The sequence below is a fragment of the Siniperca chuatsi genome, linkage group LG20 (assembly GCF_020085105.1).
Source record: "Siniperca chuatsi isolate FFG_IHB_CAS linkage group LG20, ASM2008510v1, whole genome shotgun sequence".
Lineage (NCBI taxonomy): Eukaryota > Metazoa > Chordata > Actinopteri > Centrarchiformes > Sinipercidae > Siniperca > Siniperca chuatsi.
In genome coordinates, this window is record NC_058061.1 from 10,642,754 (window position 1) to 10,654,923 (window position 12,170).

A 12,170-nucleotide genomic window follows, 5' to 3' on the forward strand; every position below is an offset into this window, starting at 1 on the left:
CAAGTTATAACAAGAGCTTCAACTTCCTTACAATACAAGCATTGCTAAGCATATATAAGAACAACAGAATATATTATAGTGCAAACACACATCAGTGTTATAAAATGCTTTATTACAAAATTGTGAACAGTGCCTCAGCAAAACGTTGTTCAGGCCCATTTAAAACCAACTAAATTGCATAATTTTGATATCTTTTTAGACAAACTTTCTCAGGGTTTGCATAGAGCATAATTTGACTTGAAGTAAAAGTCATGAAGCGGATGTAACTTTATAGAAGAATCATGTACAAGTGTTTTGAACAAATCAACACCATCATACCTTGTACAAATGATACAAAACATCTATAAATGAAAACTGTATCAATTGCAAATAAAGTTTCTTTCCCAAGGCACATCAGCTGGTATTAGATACTTAAAAAGACACATTCACGCCAGCGGTCTTCAGACATTTCAAAATATCAACTACAGATGCCACAAAAAGTGGCCAGTTATGTTTAGTGTATCAAGACATGTTGAGACAAATGTGATAACATAAAATGAAGATTTCACCAGCTGCCGATGACACTGTGCTTCATCTCTAAACTCTGGTCATTCCCTTGACTACCTAGGAGAAGTGTGCAATTCATATATCACAAAAAAATTATTGTGCACAACATGACAACATGAGACATACAACTGTGTGCAGTGTTTAGAAGAAAAAAAAACAGCAGTCAAGACAAGCCTCTTTAAAAAAGACTAAGCTTTGTTAGCTTGCTGTGAAAATCAGAGTAATAATTTTTGGCTAATAGGCCTCATACTGTAGCACAAGCCTGTTTCTTACATGTAATCTCAATGCAACATGTGAAACATAAAACATATCTAGAAAGAGTTGAATGAGTCGAATGTAAGCTTACAAGCAGTTTTCATCTTTACCTGCTGTTGGTAGAAATTTTAGTTACTTTTTTAATTAGCTTATCTAAAAAACTACCCCTTAAAACTCAAAAGATATATTGCTGACCAAAGAAAGACAACTTTTAAAGATCATGGCAGAATGTCTTTGGCAGAACTCTTACGAAAATAAAGATTGCTGCAATTGCATTACAATATGTAAAATAATGAACAGTGCTTCTTTTTCCACTTGTGATAATATAGAATAGTGTAAACAGGCATAATACCACTGAATATATTTTTGCGTGTGCTGAGTGTAGCATACTGTACTTGTAACAACTCCTCAAGTTCATGTACTTATCCTAGCAAAGGTGAATGAATGATAGCGATGCTAAAATTATCAGTACAAAGATATAAAAATGTCTCGAGGAAATCTAGTTATTTAAATTTAACATAAGGTTTGTGTCTAGATGAGGCTAAAAACAACCTTGCATTATATGAAACCCAACCTCTAATCAAAACATATATATTCTTGGGATTTGTCAAAGTAAGCTTTGAAGCAAATTTTTTTTTTTTTTACACACTTCAGAAAAAAAAAAAAGACATTCCCAGTAAGAATCTAACCCATAACTCGCACTGATAGTCCCATCGTTTACATTCTACCAGAACAGCAACTGTTACAGACAGGAAATGGGACTAATAGAGAAACATTGCCCATATTAGGGTGAGGGGCACTGATATCATAGCTCTGATAAAGTATATATCTGTCCATTTAATGTCCTCTTGGACAGCTGGATAGAACCAGCATGAAGCAGAGGAACAGTGGCCCTTCTCTTACTGGTACCAGGGGGTCTTTCTGACCCAGTGAAGGGTGAAACCTGCATCTGTTCGGATCTTAATGGAAGCTGCCTCGGCCTCCCTGACTGTCTCCTTCACAGACTGCATCAGGTTCTGAGCATTGTGGACCAACATCTCAGTAGCCTGCCGGAGAAGACATTAAAAGAGATACAGTGATGAGGGAGACTGGAATAATCTTTTTTCAAAGGCTATTTTAGGAAAATAATGGGAATCTTGTGATCCAACACACCCATAAAAAAACGACTCAAAAGGCTCACCTGCTCTGACTCCTCTTCACTGATGTTGGTACGACCCAACATGGTGGCCTTGACTGTGGACAGGATTTTGAGCTGAGTGCTGATGGTGGGAATGCGCTCGCACACCTGAAACAAAGTCAGAAAGTCAGGTGAGGTCCAAAAAATTGTATACCAAAACAATAAAGTGTCTTTCCACGGTAAAAAGCCACTGCAAAAACGTCTGATAAAGACGAATGAACTGACTTGGAGCAGGTTGGTCCGGATACGCTTGTCAGTACACTGCTTGGCCACCTCCTTGGCCAGCCGCGTGACTTCATCAGAAGCCTTAGCGATGTCCTTGGCGCACTGGATGAGGGCGCGCTTGTTTCCGCTGCCTCCACGCACCAGACGTGACATCTCAGCCATGAGCAAAGCCATTCGTTTGGCAGCACCAATGATGTCATTTCCCTAAGAGGAACGACAGGAACATAATGAATCTGAAAGCATGGGATTTCAAACTAAAAGTCTACTGTGTTTACAGTGTTCACTTACTTTGCTGGACCATTTGCGGGCTTCATCGTGGAGCTGCCTGGCAGCCACCATCATGGGCTCGTTAACCATATCACCAGCCTTCTGCTCAGGGAACTCCTCATCTTTCTCCTCTGGGGGAGGAGGCCTGGGGGGAGGAACCTCACCCTCAGGAAGAGGAGGTTTGGGTGGTGCTGCCTCATCGTTAAGCTACAAGGACAAATTAAAGTAATTATGATTTGGCAGTTTAAATACACAAGTCGTTTTGGACTCTGAACCAAAGCAGCTTCAGATGATTTGCCAAATTCAAAAGTTGTGCTTATCTAGGGACTTACACTAAGCTGATCCAGTTCAGGAGGAGGTGGTGGGAAGTCTGGCTCCTGGGGCTGGAATGCCTCCCTGACCTTTGCCACAGCGCCAAGAATCTTATAACCTGAGTCCAGAAAGCCCTTCTGAAGACCTGGTAATCACACAAAAAACATGTTTATCACTAAATCAGAAGGTTCCACATACGCATAAAACATGATCCTAAAACCTGTTAGCAACATCAACTTACTCGGATCATGGATATTTCCAGCCACCGCCTTAGCGTCCATAACCATAGGAGAAATTGTCTGGCTCAGTTCATCAGATGCAGCCTTCACCATCTCCCTGAATTTAGGATCCTCAGAGTTCTCCACCTCTCGCTTCGCCACAAGGAGGATACGGTTGGCTCTGCGGGCGATGCTGGTGGCGCCGGCGACCAGCATCTGAGGCTGGTGGTTGCCCATGGCCACACGGCACTTATCCAGGTCCTTCTTGATGGCCTCCTCTGAAGCATCCAGCAGAGATTTGGTATCGATGGCCTCGTCCACCAAACCTAAACATCCATAACAAGGTAAAATATGGAATTACACCAGGAAGTATGAAATAGGAATCACCTGCAATCAAGGAATTTACAGCATCTTTAGAGCACCTCACCTGTCATTTTCTCCACATTGTCAATCCACTGATTCTTCATAGTTTCAAAATGTTCATACGCAGCTTGGTTGCCAGGGTTTCTCAGCAGAATACGAGCAGCAGATACCACCTAAAAAACAATCCGAGCCATTAATTGTCAGTCCAATGACAACTGCTAAAAACTTGGCTCAAGAAGCAAGAAACACTTAAGCTCTGAGACTCATGATGCAGAGTGGAGGGCAGACACAAACGGAAACAGATATAAACACTAAACCGTGACATACTTGTGGTGTTAAGTCTCTTGTTGACTTGACGGCAGCCTGGATTCCCTCCACTGTGCTCTTGTTGGCAGTGCCGACAGCAGCAGCCTTCTCTGCTGTGGTGCCAAGTTTATTGGCGTGGTTCTCAAAGTTGGCAGCCCTTTCGTCAAAGACCTACACATGATCAAATAAAACAATTATCCAAAAGGGTTGTTAGAAATCAAACAACACCCTGCCAATAAATATAAGACCACTGAAGGAGGCTCACTGCAGTGAGATCACAGTGAGGAGTAGGGTGACTGTACCACTGACCTCATCTCTGTTGGGGGCGTCCAGAGGGGCGGTAGCAGCCACTCCCAGTAACTTGATGGGGGTGGTGGTGTCACTGAAGATGTCGGACACCTCCTGAGTCATTGCCTCTTGCATCTTCCCTTTAAGGTCCTGGGATGAGGACAAACAGATGTTACAATCAGTCAGCACACTCATGGTGGCTCACTGAAATTACAAAAGGGTTCATCACGAGTGGTTTGTCCAAATAAATATCACTGATCTTTTTGATTAAAAAATACAAATTCTTATTGAGCTTCAAAACCCTCTGATAAAATACATATTAAAATACGATTAGGGCTGCAACTAATGATTATTATAGATTATTGTATTGATTATTTTTTTGATTATTAATAGATTAATAGCAAATGTTTCAAAACTAAACTGATAGCAACACTGAGTATGTGTATTCTATAGAAGCAGCAGGGTTCCCATCGCCTCATGTAAGTAAATATTGTAAGAAAAGACAGTTTTTAAGTTTTACTTGTACATTTCCACTTTTGGAGACTCCATTATATTTAATCTGATGGCAGATTTGGAGCTTTCATTCAGTTTGGAGAACTGGCTCTACAAAATGCAGACTTTTAGAGAACCATGAAAAACCAAGAATGACATTATTTTAAGATTTTTGAGAAGTTTCTCAGACTGTAGCATGTAATCTTTCATCTCATCTGAGAGCAGGAAAACCCAGAGTCATTGGGGTAATTACATTTTGTTAATGTACTTTGTATGTTATTGTCTTAATAATTCAACGCTGATAGGGTACATTCTTCACAATGAGTAGTGTACTTTAACTTTTGACACTTGAGTATATCATACCACTAATACTTAATATTAATATATTTACCTAATTTTGACAGCAGGACTTTTAGTAGAGTATTTTCCTATTGTGATCATACTACTAGATTTTTGTATTTCTTCCACCACTGATAACCAGCAGAGGGGGTTATTTCTCTGTTTCCATGTAGGAATCCTAATCTATCTCAGCAAAGCTACAGGTCAGAATGAGAATGACTGTTGAGTGTGAGCCGTCTTACTTTCAAAGCCTCCTGGAGCTGCTGAGCGACAGCACGTGCCTGAGGGGAGTCCCCTTCACCGCGGGCAGCCAGGTCAGCCAGCTGGGCCATGAGCTGCTCCACCTGCTCACACTTACCCAGCATCTCCTGCCTGTACGGCCCTGGCAGAGCGTTGGCCAGCCTGCGGCCCTCTGCCACCAGCCCACGGATGGCTGCCTGGCCTAAACACACAGACACACAAATATATACACATATTATTATCATGTTATTACCTCTGGGTGCATCAACACTAACTAACTTGTGTACTAAAGTGACAACTCTGCCACTACTTCTGGATTGCTTTGTTAAATCGGGGGATAAATATCACTTTTTTATATCACTTCAAAACTGTTTTAATATGAGTTTTTAAATTCATTTCCTGCCATATAAGTGTTAAGATCATTTTGTTTTTGATTAAATCAATCAGTTGTCTACAAAATGTCAAAAAATTGTGAAAAATGCACATCTTTCTTGTTTTATACGTCCAAAACTCAACAGATATTCAATTTATAATGACATAAAAGGGAAAAGAGGCAACTCCTCACATTTGAGAAGCTGGAACCAGAGAATGTTTGCTATTTTTGCTAATAAATGACTTAAATGAAATACTAAACTGAAAATTGTTAATTGTTTTAGCGCTAGTTAACTGTAAAGTGTACTTGTTAATGCCAGCGTTGAACTTCCTCCTGCAAAAAGCAGCCCATTAAATGTTGGGTAGTTTTGGTATTTCACTGGGTGCTTGTATCAACACTAGAGGGGAAAGAAACCCATGGCTTCTTCTGTATTATTTCATGTTGTTTCTTTGAGGTAAGCATCGCCTCCTTCATACCGTGTAAACCAATCATTCTTAGGGCAGCCGGCCTACAGCTCTATTGTAAACATTTAAGACGTTGTCCAGGTTTGAGAGGAGACAAGCCAAAACCAAAAAAATTAAAAATAACAGTGTTGTGAGAGAGCGTTGTGGAATGTTGAGTACAGTAGAGAGCGAACACAAAGTGGTCTGCAATTTACCCACAGGAGCAGTGGAAGGAATTTGAAGGAGTGTGAGAGGAAGATAGAAAGACGAGGAAGTTGGGGAGGATGGGAGCCAGACTCACCCACACCGCTGTCATCCATGGTGGGATTGTCAATCCAGCGCTGCGCCTGCTCAATCTTTCCTTCCAAGTGAACAGCTGCCTTTGCAGGCCTACTGTTGGCTACAGCTTTGTTGGTCTTGGACTGCAGGTTCTGCAGAGCTGTTGCGATCTGTTTAGCCAAAGCTCTGGCCTCAGGAGTGTCACCTTTACCCCTATAAGGAATTAAAAACAGCAAAAAGGTCTGAGGTGGTGTTTTATCATATAGACATGGCTGAAATGAGGCCTGTAAATGACAAGCCACAGTTAGAGTGTAAATAACTAATCAATCAGTTTGACTAAGAGCGCTTTCACAGTGCCGTTTTAGTCCAAATATGGAGTAGTTCACCTAAAAATTTGGCAAAATGAGTGCTTTTTACAATTCCTGGTGCAGAACAAAAACATGTACTCCACTCCACTTGTACAAGGTGGAATGAGAATGGTTCAAGTTGAACAGTAGTCTGAAATCTGTACTCTAACAGAATAACCATGTGTGCATGTTATGACAAGACCTTTAGAAGAGAATTGTTATAGGGAAAACAGAAGAGATAAAATAACTTACTGATCTATGGACAGAGAATAACTTTCAAGCCCAAGTTAACAATCATGACTTAACACTGATTTCTCAATCTTTCCTGCATATGTAAAAACAAACACTATTATTTCCCAGCAACAGTGGTAAACAGATGTGATTTGATGATGAAAGTATTGAATTGATTAAAATACTGAATTAAAACATCTGAACAACTGTAATAAAATGTAAAAGCACACCAGTGGGGTTAGGAAGAAGGGGGCAATCAAAGTCAGGCTCAGACTCAGATAAAAAAAAAAACCCAGCATAAAATGATGCAATATTTCCAGCAGTCAGCAACTTACTGTCGTCTGAGATCAGACAGTTTGGCAGTCATGGCAGCAATCTCTCCAATAGAGCGCAAGATGTCATCTCTTTCTTTGGGGTCCTCACACATGTCTGCAATCTTTTTGGCCTCAATGAGCAAGGCCTTGATGTTCTCTTCTCCCTCTGGGCCACCGTTAGGGTCTGCCAGCCAGTTCTGCAGGGGTAGGAAACACACAAAACACCATCAAATACTTGCATTTAGAGGTTTGAATCCATGTTTTGTAAGGCAAACTGGGTTAATGACTCACCTGTGCAGCATCAATCCTTTTGGCGACGGCCTGCTTAGAGTTAGTCATGGCCTCCAGCTTGCGAGCAGCATTTCCCACCTTTCCGGTTAGCACGTCAAGCCCCTGGGAAACCTGCTGTGCCTTCTGCATGGCAGCTGGGGAAGTGCCCTGCCCTCTGGGGTGGACAAAGAAAACACATGGATACCATAAACTGCAGCATTCCTATGCCTTCAAACGTCACACATGCATCCATCTTTGTTTGTTTACTTAAAAGCTTAAGCCTTATGGTGCTCCTGTGCAAGAATATTTCCTAACTTAATGCCTCTATTTCCAGACAAGGCTCAGAGGTCTCTCTGTTTTCAGAGTAACTCAACCAAGTAGATTATGGATAAATACCAGACAGCTGCTTTTAATCTAGCGTGACACAGGGTCCCTGGTGACAATCAGTCAGATTTCATATCAGAAGGATATCACTTCCACTCTTACACACTATAATCCCCTCTAATATGCTTACCGCCTTACACTCCCTACTTTTAAGGATGGAAAATTAAACTACTGTATAAAAGAAGCATTTATCAATAAAAATATCCAATGAAAATTTTATTACGGAATCTAGGAAACGTACAGTAAAAGAACATGAGACTATCTAATGAAAGAGACAACAACTGCGTGAAATATGAGGGGAATTATCTTGCCATAATTGTGACACAGACACATAAAGCAATTTTTCTTTTATGGTGTATAGTGTACCTGGCCCTCATCTCAGACACCTGGTCAGTCATCTGGCCCAGCGTCTTGGCTGTGCCCAGGATATCTCTGCGCTCCTTCCCAGCGCACAGTTCACCAACTTTCCCAGCTTCATCAAGGATCTGGCGGATGGCCTGCTCACCCGCATCCCCTGAAAGCACAAAAACAAAGTCAGACAAATCGAGAATGTCACTAGATACAACTAGATTATCAGCCTGAGGACGTGATTAGTGGCAGAATGAATAGTTTAAGGTAGAGGACACAGGTGTTTATTACCTGGTTGAGAGTTTGGATCCCTCAGCCAGTTCTTAGCCTGAGCCATCTTTGAGTCAATAAGCCCGAGGGCCCTCTTCATGGCCTCTGTGTCCTTTGGGTTTGAAAGACAGAATAAATTAATAACTTAAAGGGAATCAATGCAACCAATGCAAACTAAAAAAGGAGTCGATCAATGCTCTTTTAGTCATTACATGTATACATGTTCTCTCTATAAATCATGACATGATTATTAGAGACACTGGGATTATATTTTAATTTCAATTCAATATTTCTGTGTATATTATGTTTGAATGAAGTTAACATGTGTTGTCATATAATTATATTCCCATTTAGAAATAAGGTCAGGACTCATTGACTGAGTTGTAGTTTTCCTCATTCACAGCTTCTCCTGAGCGAGTTACATGGCCAAGAAAAGCTCCAGGCTCTCATCATCGTTGTGATCAAACCCCACTGTTTAGTTCTTCCAGTAGAAGAAACATACAGCAAAGTCCATGTGCAGCATCGCTAACATCTGTCAGGCACAACCACATAGCGCATGCCATTTCCATCATTCTTGTACATCGTCAATAATGAGCGTGTCATGTTATAAAAGCCAAACGACTTTCCATTGTATCTCAATCAGAGTGGATGGAAATACAACAATCTGTCCAACAGCGGCTGACTCGACAATGAGTCCACTCATTGTCGAAGTCTGCAAAACAAAGCAGAGTCCTGTAGGACATGGAGCAAAGCAGGACACTAGAGCGGATGAATGAGTGGTTATATTAGCTTTTTTTTCTCACCGTACAATAATAGAAATTCAGAAAACACAGGTTGCTATTCTTCATAATGTTGCTTGAATCTTCATCACAGAGTTCAGCAAGAGTTTCATAGCAAATTAAGCCGAATAAGAACAAACCTCCACTGCCTGCTTTAAAAATATTCATCACAAAATATGTCTGAGCCCTCACAATAATCCCTGTGTCAAAATAAAAGAGAACAACAAGCATGTTTGTTTGGATAACTGGGAGTGTGGAAGCAGAGCTGAACAAGGAAGGGAAAAAAACAGGAAGTACAAAGGTGTGAAGTCATGTCACCAGAGCTGCGTGGGTATATTAGTTTACTGTTCAAACTTGTACAGCTGTTTTTCTGTCAGTAACTGCCAGTCTTTGCACTCATTTCAAATGCAAACACACATTCACTCCAGTCTATAATCAAACACAGAATGGCATTACTCAAAAATAAAACAAGGTGTGGTTTATGGCACTAGTAATAGGGATTATGTAAAGTGAGAGGGCACATTTAGTGTTCATGGTAATAAGATTTGTGAGCAAACTAGGCCATTTCTGTTGGATTAAAACTAAAAATTAGCCATTCATACAACAAAATCCATATCAGTGTTTCTATGTGCTCTCCCCCTATGGCTGTTAAATGCAAGTTCAGGTCAAGAAAAACCCGTTCATCATGGTAAAGAGAGATGAATGCTGAGAGAAATCTCATTAATGACACCCAAATCAATACTGCATGAGTCAGGTCAGTCAATAATCAGACAGGTTGAGGACATGCATATAGTGAGGTTTAAATGACATAGGTGGAGGACACACAGATGCTGAAACAATGTTGTGTTATAAAGCAAAACAAATCTAAAAAGGAAAAATACTGCATAGATCAACATTTCAGCAAATCAACCTGCTTAAGACTTGTTCAATAAACACCATTCCATTAGCAGTACAAAAAAATTCAAACTGCGAATTTACTATTAATAGACTGTCAACAGTTTAACCTGACAACTGCCTCACTACTGATAAGCACACAACGGCACCACAAAGCAGACAGCACACACTCATCCGTCAGACATGCTGCTGCACAACCAATGGGCGAGAGAGGTAAGGCTTACCTTCTACAGGGGGTGAAGGGAGAAAGAAACGGTAAAAAGAAAGGAAGAACGACATAAATACAAATGTTGTTGAACTGGACATACCAACTGAGAGCAACAAAAAAAACAAACAAAAAAAAAACGTGTCAACAAAAGAAAAGAGTGGCACAGGAAAGAGCCATTTGGAGAGTGTCGGGATAGGAAAGAAGCAGAACGTGCAGAGCAGAAAAATATAAAAGATTAACCAGTTACGTAGAGACACAGAGAAAAGCATTCCTACTTTAATTATTAACTGTATATAAGCTTAAAATATAGCAAAAACATTTTTCACACCTGTCAACCTTGAAATAAGGTCATCCTGACGAAACAACGTGCATGCCTTGTTAATAAAGTAAAAAGAAAAAAGAAAATAAAATAAAAACAAAACCCAAATGAGAATAACATCACTTCATAATCTTTCCAGTCTATAGCCTCCTGCCAAAGGCATTCTGGGCGTGTGAGAGTGCAGCGGGTAGCCGACAAAATTCAGATTTTGCTCATACAGACACTGTTTCCAGCTGTGATCCGCAAAGAATGCACAAAAACAAAGTTTAAACACTCAAAGAGGAAAGCAGTCTCTTGTTCCTCGTGTATATTTAAAATAACAGTGTGTGCATGTGACTTTGATGGCCATAGACAAACTGAGGTAAAAGCATGTAATTGACCTTGTTGGCCCAGGCATCCTCGTCCCAGGACGTAAGCTGCAGCACTCTGATGATCTCGTTTATCTCGGCACTCATCTTCTCAAAAGTGAAGTTACGGTTCTTCAAGGCCTCCTCCACACCCTGGCTGCCAGATGTCTTGGTTGTCACAAAGATTTTGATACCTGAAATACAAAACAGAACTCACAATAAACAATACAACATTTCAACTCAAAAACACTGACCGAAAATACATTGTGTGGGCCAGTGTATTTGCTTTATAAAAAGAAGAAACAAAAACAAACACAAAGTCTGATTACCTGAGATGAGGATGGGCAGCAGCTCTTTGACTGTGTTCATGGAGTTGACCAACATCACACGGTGCTCCTGGTGTGTCAGCTCCTGCTGTCGCTCATCTATCATCTTTGCCATCTTTGTCATCCCTGGACACAGGCAACAAACCAGAGGTGGAAAGGAATTTACTCAAGTAACATACTTTAAGTGTAATTTTAAGGTAATCGTACTTGAGCATTTCAATTTAAGACATTTCATACTCTAATACATGTATCTGCCATCTGAGGTTACTTGTTCATTTTTAGATTAAGATTATACATTCAGCATGAGAAAAGATCATGAATTACGATGGCTCTAGTAACATAAAACTTGTATCTCCAAAATATAAACTTTTCAGGAACTGAAAAAATGACTGATGATAATTTTGGACAATCTCTAAAGAGCTTTAGAGAATTTAATAATCATGTGCATGTAATCCTTAAACTAGTCTGAAAACATAAAAACCCTTGAAATTGGAAATTGGAGGGATTATTGAGGCATAACTGATTCGACAATGTGACAGGGCCAGTTCTTCAGGAGAGAATTTGAGTTCTATATTTATCACTGCAACAAATGCATATGAATGCTAACAAAGCAAAAACAAAATGTAAACTCCAGCAAATACCCTGAATCTGTCAACCAAGACAGATTCTGAGATACTGTCAAGACTTCAGCAAAGTAATCTTGTCGCTACTGTATCAGCAGACTGACCTGGTCCCAAGTTCTTTGTGTATGTGATCAAGTCCTCCATAGACTCCACCACCTCCGCCACTGTCAGGTACTCCAGGATGCCTTTGCACACCCGGATTATTTTGCGGACCTATGACAATGATGGGATAAAACAACAACAAAAGCTAATTGAAAAACAACGTTGCATTCCCAGGGGAAAAGTGATTATGCGAACACAACCCCCCCCCCCTTTATTCACATTCTCTCTAATTACACTCCGACAATGCTGCCTACTGACATTCCAGCCTCTTTGTCCTGCTTCACT

The 12,170-nt window shown here is 40.5% G+C and overlaps 1 protein-coding gene across 2 annotated transcripts in view; it reads right to left on the reverse strand.

Moving 5' to 3' along the window:
* Positions 1–91: 91 nt before the first annotated feature.
* LOC122867554 (vinculin) overlaps positions 92–12,170 on the reverse strand; it is a 26,253-nt gene continuing 14,174 nt past the window's right edge. Inside the window, exons 4-21 of one of the 2 annotated variants that reach the window (XM_044178498.1) lie at positions 11,888–11,996; positions 11,164–11,286; positions 10,868–11,028; positions 8,309–8,399; positions 8,036–8,183; positions 7,307–7,460; positions 7,037–7,212; positions 6,146–6,336; positions 5,031–5,230; positions 3,979–4,107; positions 3,691–3,840; positions 3,428–3,536; positions 3,024–3,326; positions 2,803–2,927; positions 2,492–2,677; positions 2,204–2,407; positions 1,982–2,086; positions 92–1,847 (exon numbers count right to left, since the gene is read on the reverse strand). In XM_044178498.1, the coding sequence (XP_044034433.1) occupies positions 1,701–1,847; positions 1,982–2,086; positions 2,204–2,407; positions 2,492–2,677; positions 2,803–2,927; positions 3,024–3,326; positions 3,428–3,536; positions 3,691–3,840; positions 3,979–4,107; positions 5,031–5,230; positions 6,146–6,336; positions 7,037–7,212; positions 7,307–7,460; positions 8,036–8,183; positions 8,309–8,399; positions 10,868–11,028; positions 11,164–11,286; positions 11,888–11,996 (2,811 nt within the window). In that variant the 3' untranslated portion in view covers positions 92–1,700. Of the gene's footprint in view, positions 1,848–1,981; positions 2,087–2,203; positions 2,408–2,491; positions 2,678–2,802; positions 2,928–3,023; positions 3,327–3,427; positions 3,537–3,690; positions 3,841–3,978; positions 4,108–5,030; positions 5,231–6,145; positions 6,337–7,036; positions 7,213–7,306; positions 7,461–8,035; positions 8,184–8,308; positions 8,403–10,867; positions 11,029–11,163; positions 11,287–11,887; positions 11,997–12,170 lie in introns of both variants that reach the window. The other variant, XM_044178497.1, reaches the window with a different exon arrangement.